Genomic DNA, 13,921 nt, shown 5'->3' on the forward strand with positions numbered 1-13,921 from the left:
AGAACAGCCGCTCCTGGAGAAACAGTCGCTCAGGGAGAACAGGCGCTCAGGGAGAACAGACGCTCCTGGAGAACACGCTCCTGGAGAACAGCTGTCAGGGAGAACAGCCGCTCCTGGAGAACAGTCGCTCAGGGAGAACAGCCGCTCCTGGAGAACAGCTCAGGGAGAACAGGCGCTCAGGGGAGAACAGCCGCTCCTGGAGAACAGTCGCTCCTGGAGAACAGCTGCTCAGGGAGAACAGCCGCTCAGGGAGAAACAAGTCGCTCGCCCAACCTCTGGAACAGACGGAGGAGCTGGGTCTTCAGGGCAGGGACTTGTCCTGGGCCGGCGGATCCCGCAGGAACACCTGTCACCCGGCAGGCGTGGACTGCAATCAGAGCCACGTAGTCGTACCGCGTCTCGTCAGCTGACGCCTCCTGGCTGGAACTGGGCCTCGATGTGCTGAAACCACGGCTCCGGATCGTGTTGTCCAAAACTCTGGCAGCTTGATCGCCGCGGCGTACGCAGCGGGAGCGGCCTGGGGTCCGCACCGTAACCGAATCCACAGACCTGCTGCCTGAACGCCAGGGTCACCGATGAGGTGGCGGCAGGAGGCGGAGTCGGACGCTGGTCCGGATAGAGCGGAGTTTTTCTCTCAGTGACGGCAGTCATACAGGAAGCTCACCTCAACAGAACACTTCCACCTATTTAACCCACCCACAGTGCAACACCCTGCCCACGTCACCAAACCCCGCCCTCCCAATGTGAGGAAACTCTCTCCCACGTCACCAAACCCGCCCCTCCCAATGTGAGGAAACTCCTCCCCACGTCACCAAACCCGCCCCTCCAATGTGAGGAAACTCCTCCCACGTCACCAAACCGCCCCTCCCAATGTGAGGAAACTCCTCCCCACGTCACAAACCCCGCCCCTCCCAATGTAAGGAAACTCCGCCCTCCCGCAACACCACAACTCCTGCTGAACCCTCTCCAGATTTTTTGACCGGAGCGGTGGTTCTCTGTGGGACGGACTGGAGACGCTCTTGTCCTCTGGCCAATGAGACAGACCGACTGATGCTCCTGAACTCTAACCTCTGGCCTTCAGCAGATTCGCCCTGAGCTCCACTGAAACCTGAAACCGTCCCAGATGTTTCCCTCCAGCTGCCGCGAGTCCAGCTCCTCCCAGAGGACAGCCAGGGGGTGGAGTCTGGTCTGACTGAGTCCCGGTGCTCTAGGACCATGCAGCTCATCTGGAGACTTCAGGCTGTGGACCAGAGGAGCTCCAACATCTGGACCACCAGAGACAGAGACACTGGACACTGCTCCACTGTCCTGAGAGACGCCTGTGTCTCTGTCCTCCCAGCAGCTCTGGGTCTCTGGTCTCTGTCTGCTTGGCCTCTGGCCCTGTGGTGAGGACTGTGAGGAATCAAGCTGAAGTTCCAGGCTCTGATGGCGCCCCCACGTCCTTCATGCCCCCGGAGCTGCTGGTCTCCTCCAGGACCATCATGCGGTCTGTCCTGAGCAGCTCCACCACGGTTTGGTTCTGATCGGCCCCAAACAGGACAGCCAGGGGCCTACCGGGCCCCCATCCCAGACCTGGACCTGTCCACACCCTGAACACTCTTTACACTCCTCCAGACCGCCAGAACCAGCAGACCCAGAGCCAGTTTCTCCCTCCAGGCCGTGACCTTGTTGACCTCTCAGTAAACCGTCTCCAGAACCACCTGAGACCCTGTTCTACCCAGAACCTGGTGCTGGTCTGGAACGGGGTTCTGGATGCTGGATGTTGTTCTCTCCTCCTCTCCTTCTGTTCTTTAAAAGCTTCTCCTTTCAGAGGGTTGATGTTCTACGTCGCTGTTCTCCGACATCGTTTCCAGAACTTCTCTGTTTGTTTTCATCTTTTTCTTGTTCTCGTCACGTGGAGTAAATTAAAAAAGCCGGAGTTAAACTCCTTGGTTCTGAGGCACAAACCGGCCTTAAAGCTGATTCCTGTCGCCCCCTGCTGGACACACGGAGAACCTGGAAGTCACTGCACGAGCAGGAGGCTGAGCCCTTCACAATAAAAGCTCGTCCATGCTGCTTCTGTGTCTCCTGCTCCATTCTGGGCTCAGAGCGGATCCAGGAATCCTGGAGCAGCGTCTCCGGATGTCCAGACTGTCCCCTGGTCCTGGAGCAGCGTCTCCGGATGTCCAGACTGTCCCCTGGTCCTGGAGCAGCGTCTCCGGATGTCCAGACTGTCCCCTGGTCCTGGAGCAGCGTCTCCGGATGTCAGACTGTCCCCTGGTCCTGGAGCAGCGTCTCCGGATGTCCAGACTGTCCCCTGGTCCTGGAGTAGCGTCTCCGGATGTCAGACTGTCCTCTGATCCTCCAGAAGCTTCCGGCTCCAGACTGTCTCTGGTCCTTTATTCCAGATTATTCAGAGGAAGTGAGGCTCGTTCACTGTCAGGACGTCATCATGCAGCGTCAGAGTTTATTTAGCCTTTCTTTCTGTTTCCGAATGCGGGGCGGCGCCCAGAGATCAGATACTTTCACTTCTGTCTCAGACCTCCTCCTCCGTCCAGACAGTCTGTCTCCGTCCTCCAGCGTCTCTCTGGGTGTCTCTGTGGAGACATCAGGCTGGAGCTCCGTCCGCCGTCTCTTTACCGTCATGTTCTGCTTGCTGTGGCGCTCTGGAGATGCTCCACCGGCGCCACGAAATCTGGCTGCTGGGCGGACGTCGGTGGATCAGTCCGCCCAGCAGCCAGCGGAACCCAGCGGAACCCAGCAGAACCCAGCAGCCAGCAGAACCCAGCAGAACCCAGCAGCCAGCAGAACCCAGCAGCCAGCGGAACCCAGCAGAACCCAGCAGAACCCAGCAGAACCCAGCAGCCAGCAGAACCCAGCAGAACCCAGCAGCCAGCAGAACCCAGCAGAACCCAGCAGCAGCAGAACCCAGCAGAACCCAGCAGCCAGCAGAACCAGCGGAACCCAGCAGAACCCCAGCAGAACCCATCGGAACCCAGCGGAACCCAGCAGAACCCAGCAGAACCCAGCAGAACCCAGCGGAATCCAGCAGAACCCAGCAGAACCCAGCGACAGGAACTCATGACAATTTTGATGTCACGCAGACCAACGCACAACAAGGACACGTGAAGCATGGACGGCCCTTAACGATCTAAATCTGACACACACACACACACACACACACACACACACACACACACAGAAATCCGACAAACTGCCATAAATGACATGAGTGAATATTGTCTCTGTTTGTTGAAGTGTGTGTCTCTGTGGAAGTGTGTGTCTCTGTGGAAGTGTGTGTCTCTGTTTGTGGAAGTGTGTGTCTCTGTGGAAGTGTGTGTCTCTGTTTGTGGAAGTGTGTGTCTCTGTTTGTGGAAGTGTGTGTCTGTTTGTCAGTAAGCTGTTTATACTCCAGACTGTGGACAGGGTGAAGAGTGAATGAATGAATGAATGAACAAACTACCATCAGACACAACCAAGCATGAACCACACAGTAACAAGTTAGCAGCCGGATGTCCTGGTCCTGCTGATCCCTGTGATCCGCTCTGCTGGACTCTGAGGGACCCCGATCCTTCAGGACTCCCAGTCTCTGGGCGGAGCCCTGACCTCTGACCTCAGCATCAACCCGGGTTTCTGCTGAGAAGACCAGAAGCAGGCCAGAGAGGCCCTCAGGGGCCGTCCCAGACCCCAGAGCCCCCAGGAAGACTCCACAACCCGGTCCAGAAGGGGCCAGAGGAAGACCCTGGCCGGGACCCACGAGGGGTGGAGCAGAGGGTCCGAGACACCCCCCACCCCGGCCCCCGGCCATGAGGACAGGAAGACTGAGTGTCAACCGCTTTAAACCAGAATCAACAGGCTCAAACTCACTGAAACCAGTTCCAACTGGATCCAAGATCCAGGATTCAGGATCTGGGATTCAGTATCCAGGATTCAGGATCTGGGATTCAGGATCTGGGATTCAGGATCTGGGATTCAGGATCTGGGATTCAGGATCCGGGACGTTTCCAGGAAGAAACAACAACCCAGAGAGCAGAAGACCTGAGCCCAGCTCACCTTCTTCCCATACGAAGCTCCCATCGCTCTCCTCCTGCTGCTCCTCCTCCTCCTCCTCCTCCTCCTGCTGCTCCTCTTCCTCTGTCCTCCTCCTCCTCCTGCTGCTCCTCTTCCTCTTTCCTCCTCCTCCTCCCTCTTCCTCTGTCCTCCTCCTCCTCCTGCTGCTCCTCTTCCTCTGTCCTCCTCCTCCTCCTGCTGCTCCTCTTCCTCTTTCCTCCTCCTCCTCCTCTTCCTCTGTCCTCCTCCTCCTCCTGCTGCTCCTCTTCCTCTGTCCTCCTCCCCCTCCTCCTCCTCCTCTCCTGTCTGGACCTCAGCACCTCCTCGCCGTCAGGCAGCCTGACAGCACCCTCAGGTCGGTCCTCCTCAGCCGGCTTTAACCAGAGCAGGAGGCGCAGCGGGAGGAGGAGTCCTGCCTCCTGTCCGCGACTCTTTACTTTCAGCTGAGAAGTTAAGCAGCTCTGATTGGATTACACACACACACACACACACACACAACACACACACACACACACACACACACACACACACACACACACACACACACACCACACACACACACACACACACACACACACACACACACACACACACACACACACACACACACACACACACACACCACTCATTTGAAACAACATTGTAACTGGAGAACCTCGCCCTGACATGATTAGCATGATTAGCATGGTTAGCATGGTTAGCAGTTAGCATAGCGCTCAGTGAACAGCCGGGCAGCAGGATGTCCTCAGATCCTTTATTGAACAGGCGGAGTGGGACAGGCGGACGCTCACAGGCGGACGCCGCTTTAGATTCATAAATAAAAAGTCCTTCCGTGACATTTGGTCGTGACTGTCGGCCGGTCGCCATGGTGACTACTGGTCTTCAGGGGGCGGAGACTCGTCCCGACTCGGTCCCGACATCTGCATAAACACCTCCCTCAGCTCGGTGATGTCATCATGGAGGGGCGGGGCCGAGCGCTGCTCGCGCTCCTCGATGAAGTCCCAGAGACGGACGCTGTTCATGAACTGAAGACACAGCCACAGGCCAGGCGTTACCATGGAGACAGCCACAGCCACCACAACCACAACCACAGCACAACACCGAGAGGACAACAGCACCACAGTGACACACTACAATAACACTCCACAGTGACACTCCACAGTAACACACTACGGTAACACTACACAGTAACACTCCACAGTGACACTACACAGTAACACACTACAATAACACTCCACAGTGACACTCCACAGTAACACACTACGGTAACACTACACAGTAACACTCCACAGTGACACTACACAGTAACACACTACAATAACACTCCACAGTGACACTCCACAGTAACACACTACGGTAACACTACACAGTAACACTCCACAGTAACACTCCACAGTAACACACTACAGTGACACCCTACAATAACACTCCACAGTAACACACTACGGTAACACTACACAGTAACACTCCACAGTAACACTACACAGTAACACACTACAGTGACACACCACACCACAGTAACACTCCACAGTAACACACTACAATAACACTCCACAGTAACACACCACAGTAACACACTACAGTGACACAAAACAGTTACACACTACAGTAACACCACACAGTAACACTCCACAGTAACACATTACAGTAAGACTCCACTATAACACACTACAGTAACACACCACAGTAACACACTACAGTAACACACCACAGTAACACACCACAGTAACACTACACAGTAACACACTACAGTAACACACCACAGTAACACACCACAGTAACACTACACAGTAACACACCACAGTAACACACCACAGTAACACTACACAGTAACACACCACAGTAACACACTACAGTAACACACCACAGTAACACACCACAGTAACACTACACAGTAACACACCACAGTAACACACTACAGTAACACTCCACAGTAACACACTTCAGTAACACACCACAGTAACACACCCCAGTAACACACCACTCCACAGTAACACACCACAGTAACACACTTCAGTAACACACCACAGTAACACACCCCAGTAACACACCACTCCACAGTAACACACCATAGTAACACACTACAGTAACACCACACAGTAACACACTTCAGTAACACACCACAGTAACACACCCCAGTAACACACCACTCCACAGTAACACACCACAGTAACACACCCCAGTAACACTACACAGTAACACACCACAGTAACACACTACAGTAACATACCGCAGTAACACACTACAGTAACACACTACAGTAACACACCACAGTAACACACTTCAGTAACACACCACAGTAACACACCCCAGTAACATACCACTCCACAGTAACACACTACAGTAACACACTACAGTAACACTACACAGTAACACACCACAGTAACACACCACAGTAACACACTACAATAACACACCAGTGACACACTACAGTGACACACCACAGTCACACACTACAGTAACACTACACAGTGACACAAAACAGTAACACTCCACAGTAACACACTACAGTAACACACTATAGTAACACACCACAGTAACACACTACAGTAACACTCCACAGTAACACACTACAGTAACACTTCACAGTAACACTCCACAGTAACACTCCACAGTAACACACTACAGTAACACTCCACAGTAACACACCACAGTGACACACTACAGTGACACACCACTCCACAGTAACACACCACAGTAACACACTACAGTAACACTACACAGTAACACACCACAGTAACACATTAGAGTAACACTCCACAGTAACACTCCGCAGTAACACTCCACAGTAACACTACACAGTAACACACCACAGTAACACATTACAGTAACACTCCACAGTAACACTCCACAGTAACACACCACTCCACAGTAACACACCACAGTGACACACTACAGTAACACACTACAGTAACACACCAAAGTGACACACCACACCACAGTGACACACCACACCACAGTAACACACCACAGTGACACACTACAGTAACACACTACAGTAACACTACACAGTAACACACCACTCCACAGTAACACACCACTCCACAGTGACACACCACAGTGACACACTACAGTAACACACTACAGTAACACTACACAGTAACACACCACTCCACAGTAACACACCACTCCACAGTGACACACCACTCCACAGTAACACACCACTCCACAGTGACACACCACAGTAACACACCACAGTGACACACTACAGTAACACACTACAGTAACACTACACAGTAACACACCACTCCACAGTAACACACCACTCCACAGTGACACACTACAGTAACACACCACAGTGACACACCACAGTAACACACTACAGTGACACACCACAGTGACACACCACACCACAGTAACACACCACTCCACAGTAACACACTACAGTAACACTCCACAGTGACACACCACTCCACAGTGACACACCACTCCACAGTAACACTCCACAGTAACACTCCACAGTGACACTCCACAGTGACACACCACAGTGACACTCCACAGTGACACACCACTCCACAGTGACAGGGACAGGCGGGGTTCTAACCCGGACACTTCCTGCGGAGCTCAGCTGTTTGCGCGGCCGCTCTGCTTCGGCTCGGCTGCCGTCGGGAAAAGCGTGAAGATACAAACAGTTTCCTCCAAACGGACACGAGCCGCGGCCCTGGAGGAAGTACTTACAGGCCTTCTTACTGCAGAGACAGGGACAGGGACAGGAGGGACAGGCTGAGGCCAGCAGGGACAGAGACAGAGCGGGACGGGCTGAGGCCAGCAGGGACGCTCACCTGACCCCGGACTTGAAGAGCTCTATGAGGTGGTCCTTCTCGTCCTGGTCCTCCACCCAGTGCACTGACGGAATGACGAACTCCGAGACGACCCGACACTCTGGACAGGACCTGAGACCAGAGACACCAGAGACCAGAGACCGGGCTGAGACCAGCAGGGCCGAGACCCTGAGACTGGAGATCCAACAACAGGAGACACCAGAAAGAAGGACAGGGACTGGAATGGAGGAACATCTGGAGCAGGTCTGAGCAGGACTGTCCGTCCCCCTGGTTTACAGAGACACTGTGCTTTAGTGTGGACCGGCCAGGAGACACTGAAGGTCTGAGCCACAGCATGTCTTTTCTGTCCCTGCCCCCCAGTCTCCGTCTCCGTCCCCCAGTCTCCGTCTCCGTCCCCCAGTCTCCGTCTCCGTCCCCAAGTCTCCGTCTCCGTCCCCCAGTCTCCGTCTCCGTCCCCCAGTCGCCGTCTCCGTCCCTCAGTCGCCATTTCCGTCCCCCAGTCTCCGTCTCTGTCCCCCAGTCTCCGTCTCCGGCCCCCAGGCTCCGTCTCCGGCCCCCAGTCTCCGTATCCGTCCCCCAGTCTCAGTCTCTGTCCCCCAGTCTCCATTTCAGAAAGTGTCTCACTTGATGATCTTGTTGCAGAAGTTGCGGGTGCAACGCCACTGCTTGATGCAGGACAGACAGAAGGTGTGGCAGCAGGAGGACAGGATGCCGAAGCGGCGCTCTGATTGGCTGGCTTTCTGCACCACCACCTCCATGCAGATGGAGCACACCTGGAACAGCGGCACAACGGCAGGCGTCACCATGGCAACAGCAGCAGCTGTCATCACGGCAACGACAGCAGCAGCTGTCACCATGGCAACAGCAGCAGCTGTCACCATGGCAACAGCAGCTGTCACCACGGCAACAACAGCAGCTTTCATCACGGCAACAACAGCAGCTGTCACCACGGCAACAACAGCAGCTGTCACCACGGCGACAACAGCAGCTGTCACCACGGCGACAACAGCAGCTGTCACCACGGCAACAACAGCAGGTGTCACCACGGCAACAACAGCAGCTGTCACCACTGTAACAGCAGCAGCAGCTGTCACCACGGCAACAACAACAGCTGTCACCACGGCAATAACAGCAGCCGTCACCATGGCAACAGCAGCTGTCACCACGGCAACAACAACAGCAGGTGTCACCACGGCAACAACAGCAGCTGTCACCACGGCAACAACAGCAGCTGTCACCACGGCAACAACAGCAGCTGTCACCACGGCGACAACAGCTTTCCCCACAGCAACAACAGTTTTCCCCACGGCAACAACAGCTTTCCCCACGGCAACAACAGCTGTCACCATGGCAACAACAGCAGCCGTCACCATGGCAACAACAACAGCAGCTGTCACCACGGCAACAACAACAGCAGCTGTCACCACGGCAACAACAGCAGCTCTCACCACGGCAACAACAGCAACTGTCACCACGGCAACAACAGCAGCTGTCACCACTGTAACAGCAGCAGCAGTCGTCACCACGGCAACACCACGGCAACAGCAGCTGTCACCACACCAACACCACGGCAACAGCAGCAGCAGCTGTCACCATGGCAACAACAACACTTCTGAGTTAATCAACTCACCTTATCTTGACTGAGCTGAGCTGCAAACGCCTTCTCCATGTCCGCTTCGAAGGCCAGGAGACACACCTGGGAGGACAGGACACCTGTGAGGGGGGGGCGGAGACACAACTGGGGGGACAGGAGACTGTGTGTGTGTGTGTGTGTGTGTGTGTGTGTGTGTGTGTGTGTGTGTGTGTGTGTGTGTGTGTGTGTGTGTGTGTGGACCTTCTCGTGCGCCCTCCTCTGCTCGGGGTCGTGGGGGTGCAGCACCTGGAGGCAGCACACCTCACACAGGTCGCCATGGAGATACGGGCAGCTGTCGTCGAAGTAGCAGCGTCCGGCGGCGGCGTACGGGCAGAGGGCGGGGCCGCGCTGGGAAGCTCCGCCTACCGGGAGAAGGCGGACACACAGAGCGTGATGTTCAGTCGGCCTCCGGCCAATCAGGCGCAGGCATTCTGGTGACCACACCTCCTTCTGGGAGCTCCGCCTCCAGCCCCGCCCTGATGGCGTCGACATACGACTGAGGAGCCGCTCCGGGAGCCGCCGCCGCCTCCAACCTCCACCTGTCTGCTCCGCCCCCACACACTCCGTCTGCCCCCACAGCTGAAACAAACATTTACACTCACCATCAGTCCCTGCAGCTGGAACACACACACACACACACACACACACACACACACACACACACCTCTGTCTCTCAGAACCAGTGTCTTCTTGGACCCGCCCCTTCCACGGCCTCCAGCTCCGCCCACTTCTGGTGGGTCCTCTACAGCTCCTCCTCCTCCTCCTCCTCCTCCTCGGACTGATGGCTTGATGTGGTCATACCTGGAGGAACACACACACACACACAGACGTGTACAGGGCAGTGAATGAAGTGTGTGTGGAGTGGACGGACGCTCCCTGTGGTGGGCGGAGCCGGGCGGGGCGGGGCGGGGCGGGGCGGTACCTGCAGCGCTCTCCGTAGGCGCAGGCTCCTCGCTGGTAGAACTTGCAGATGGTGGAGGGTCGGCTGCTGCTGGGGTCGTGAGAGAACAGGCAGCGGCCGCCTTCCCGGCACACTCCGTGAAGGAAGTACCTGCAGAGACACGCCGCACGTCATCGCCACGGCAACCACCACTGATCAGTCACACCGTCACCGTCACCTCTGCTGCGTGACGCCCTGCGAGACGTTCCACGGTTCTGTCTGGAGGAAATGCTGTTCTCCAACTCCGACACACAGAGTGACGGTGTTCCAAGTCCGGTTGACAGAACGCTCCGATCAACGTTCTGCTCTGACGTTACGCTGGACAACAGTCGGCTGTGTGCTCTTCTGCTGTCGTAGGTTCTGATATTTGAAACTCTGTCATGTGACGTTCTGCCGGTTGACGTTCTGCCGGCTGACGTTCTGTCGGCTGACGTTCTGCCGGTTGACGTTCTGCCGGCTGACGTTCTGCCGGCTGACGTTCTGCCGGCTGACGTTCTGCCGGTTGACGTTCTGCCGGCTGACGTTCTGCCGGCTGACGTTCTGCCGGTTGACGTTCTGCCGGCTGACGTTCTGCCGGCTGACGTTCTGCCGGCTGACGTTCTGCCGGTTGACGTTCTGCCGGCTGACGTTCTGCCGGCTGACGTTCTGCCGGTTGACGTTCTGCTGCCTGACATTCTGCCGGCTGACATTCTGCCTTCCCAGGTCACCTGCGTGACGTGTTGTTTTGACTCCCGCTGTGGTTGCAGGTGTTGAAGAACAGCCGGTTTCTATGGTGGGTTCTTGACACTGTTTCCAATAGCAGTCTGTTACCATGGAGACCGAGTGACGTCAGGAAGAACCTTCGTGACAGACGCGTGCACGTGCCGGGACGAGGTGACGCAGCGACCTGAAGCGTTCAGGCGAACCAAGAGACGTGACGTCACGCGGCGCTAACTGCTAAAGGCTAAAAACAAGAGCCCGGACGGAACCGGACGGAACCGGACGGGACCGCACGGGACCTCGGACCACTCACACGGGACCTCGGACATGTGAGCCGGGCTCACGCGGACTCACCTGCACGTCACGTGTTTGGTGCTCATCGTCTTCGAGGAGCTTCACTCTGAAAGCGTGAAGCGGACTCCGCGGTGCCCCATCCTGACTGCTCCGACCGGGAACACCCGCCAGCGCTAACGTTCCTCCCGACGACCAATCAGAAGAACCGGAACTGATCAACACCTGTAGGAACGAAACAGAAAGAGCCGCACGGCGTCAAACCCAGACACGGGACTCCGGTCTGTCTGCAGGACTCCAGACTTGAACTGGACTGACTGAGGTCCGGCCAGCCCGGAGCATGCCGGGAACAGCGGTTTCAAACACATTTCAAAATAAAAGGCTTCTGAAAGAACACATATGGGCTTCCAGCCTCAAAATGAAGTCCAACAACAAACCCCGTGGGACGGATCTCCTCAGCAGTCTGTCTCAGTCCAGTCTGTCTCAGTCCAGTCTGCCACGGGACAAAGGCCATCTGCGGTTTCAGAGGACTCTTATTTTGAAACTCCACACCAGATCTGGATGATGCTTTGTGAGTGGCACCCCGCAGGGCGAGAAGGGTCTGTCTGCAGCCTGCAAGACGGAGGCGTGTCGTGTAGTGGGCGTGTCGTGTAGTGACGTCACTACACGACACGCCCACTACACCGCGCTACCTGACACGCCTCAAAGCAGAAGTGAAGTAAAAAAAGAAAAATGGCGGACCGTGTGCAGACTGTGAGTGTCAGTGTATTTTATTTATTTATAGTTGTAGCAAGTAAGATTTATCAATTGCATGAAACAGAACGAGGCCAGCCTGTTGGTGAGGAAACTCAGGAAACTTTTAGAGGGGGTTAACGTTATTTGCCTGTTTGATAAGTGACAAAATGTTATTTGTTTTATGCTACTTAAAAGGGGTGGCTTAAGGAGATGAGTCTAAGCTAACGCCGGTCGGTGTTGTAACATAGCGAGCAGAAACACATTTTTCTCAGCGTGGTCCAGTGCAGCAGTTTAAAATGATTAATAGCATCATATCGGTAATTATTATCACCAGCTGGAGGGTGACATGAACTGGCCCTATCAGTTAATTGACAGCTTGTCCGCAAGCATTTGTGATGTTCCATTAGTTTGGTTAAAGTTGTTCATATTTACAGTCAGTCGTGTACTTCCTACAGTCACAAAAGTTACAGTTTAATTAATAAATGCACATGACCCTGAACAGATGAGAGACATATTTCAATGTGTACTGCGACATCTAATTGAAAACCTTTAATGTTTGTTCTTTTTTGACAGTGAATAGAAAATGATGGAGGAAACAGCGGCGAGGCTCGGATCAGAGGAGGCAGCAGTGAAGCTCCGAGCGTTCAAGAAAACATGGAACGAGCCCTGTCCTCTGAGGCTGTAATGGCTTCACAGCCAATAATGTGTAAAATAAAATGTGAGAAGCTTTGAAATGTTTTATTTTTTTTCTATTTATTATATATTATGTTTGTGTAGAACATATTCAGTTTCTACATTTCACAGAGCCATTCACATGACATGACATCAAAAAACACATGTTCATAAAGTACCAGATTACACATGAATGTGATAAGATCTCCCTCTTCACTGCAAACACATTTGACAGACCAGAAACAGCAGTAATGAACGGCTGCTTGTCACAGAACGGCCAAGACGAAGGAGGGAGATGCACAAAGTTATCACAGCGTGTGGTCTGTGTGATTCGTGATGGGAGTGATGGGTGTAGGAGTGTACGTGGTGTTGTAGGGTGAACTAAAGGAATCAGAATTCCAAAGAAAGTCCAAGAGGTGTTGCAGGTAAGAGAGAGGACCAGCAGCTGAGCTCCAGGAGAGGCCCACAGCCTCCCAGAGCCCAGGGTGTGCCCATGCTGCTGAGGTCAAGAGGTGAAACATGGGAGCAAGGGGGCGTCACACTGCTCTCTCCTCAGGAGCCTACAAAATGGAGAATTCACAAATGAATTCCCCATTAAAGATGAATACAATTACTGTCATCACACATTCTTTTACTTATTTAATTTTAATGTTTTTCCTTGTAGCAGTCAAAGAAAATTTCCCACCTCAATCCCTATTGATTAATGGAAATTAAATTTTTCAGAGTCTGAAGTAATGCAAACTTTTTTAGGCTATTTTGCTGCTTTAATGCTCATTAAATCCTGCCTTAAAAAGTGTTTTCCCGCTTAGATAATAATAATAATACCAACAACAACGACATCTGTACGCTTTTGAAAACATTCATTATAGGGCAAAGAATGCACAAGCGAAACCGTAGAATTTTGTGCAGCTGAAAAACGTTCAAACTATTCTCCAAGTGTTTCTGCCTGCTGCCTGCAAGAGAGAGGCGTGCCGTGTAGCGGTGTAGTGGGCGTGTCGTGTAGTGACGTCACTACACGACACGCCCACTACACGACACGCCTCCGTCTTGCAGGCTGCAGACAGATGCACTTGTGCAGGGCTGTCCCTGGTGGACTTGGCGCTCAACTTAAGAACCCTAACCTGGACCAGCAGGAACTCA

The 13,921-nt window shown here is 54.1% G+C and overlaps 2 protein-coding genes across 4 annotated transcripts in view; both read right to left on the bottom strand.

The window, feature by feature from the left end:
* LOC115384484 (protein FAM107B-like) overlaps nucleotides 1-4,136 on the bottom strand; it is a 31,278-nt gene extending 27,142 nt beyond the window's left edge. Inside the window, exon 1 of the mRNA XM_030086769.1 lies at nucleotides 4,033-4,136. Within this exon, the coding sequence (XP_029942629.1) occupies nucleotides 4,033-4,056 (24 nt within the window). The 5' untranslated portion in view covers nucleotides 4,057-4,136. The remainder of the gene's footprint in view (nucleotides 1-4,032) is intronic.
* Nucleotides 4,137-4,767: 631 nt separating this feature from the next.
* On the bottom strand, nucleotides 4,768-11,965 carry mkrn2 (makorin, ring finger protein, 2). Of its 3 annotated transcripts, none has more exons than XM_030086761.1 (11): nucleotides 11,812-11,965; nucleotides 11,438-11,599; nucleotides 10,367-10,495; nucleotides 10,109-10,245; nucleotides 9,930-10,023; nucleotides 9,646-9,784; nucleotides 9,442-9,507; nucleotides 8,436-8,584; nucleotides 7,812-7,922; nucleotides 7,574-7,718; nucleotides 4,768-5,054 (listed from the first exon to the last, which is right to left on the bottom strand). In XM_030086761.1, the coding sequence occupies exons 2-11, from the start codon at nucleotides 11,461-11,463 to the stop codon at nucleotides 4,902-4,904; spliced, it is 1,149 nt and encodes a 382-aa protein (XP_029942621.1). In that variant the 5' UTR covers nucleotides 11,464-11,599; nucleotides 11,812-11,965; the 3' UTR covers nucleotides 4,768-4,901. The 3 variants fall into 3 exon arrangements, with proteins under 3 accessions (XP_029942621.1, XP_029942619.1, XP_029942620.1); XM_030086759.1 differs by having other exon boundaries at nucleotides 9,646-9,806; nucleotides 9,889-10,023; XM_030086760.1 differs by lacking the exon at nucleotides 11,812-11,965 and having other exon boundaries at nucleotides 9,646-9,806; nucleotides 9,889-10,023; nucleotides 11,438-11,689.
* Between the last annotated feature and the right edge of the window lie 1,956 nt (nucleotides 11,966-13,921).

The sequence above is a fragment of the Salarias fasciatus genome, unplaced genomic scaffold (assembly GCF_902148845.1).
Source record: "Salarias fasciatus unplaced genomic scaffold, fSalaFa1.1, whole genome shotgun sequence".
Lineage (NCBI taxonomy): Eukaryota > Metazoa > Chordata > Actinopteri > Blenniiformes > Blenniidae > Salarias > Salarias fasciatus.

What these genes read in the sequence shown, in the direction of transcription:
- mkrn2 (XM_030086759.1), bottom strand. Translation starts at nt 11,463, where the DNA reads ATGAGCACCAAACACGTGACGTGCAG. An exon ending in GGCGGAGCTCCCAGAAGGAG is followed by an intron (nt 9,807 to 9,888) that starts GTGTGGTCACCA and finishes TTCTCCCGGTAG; the next exon opens with GCGGAGCTTCCCAGCGCGGC. An exon ending in GCTCCGCAGGAAGTGTCCGG is followed by an intron (nt 5,055 to 7,573) that starts GTTAGAACCCCG and finishes CTGTGTCTTCAG; the next exon opens with TTCATGAACAGCGTCCGTCT.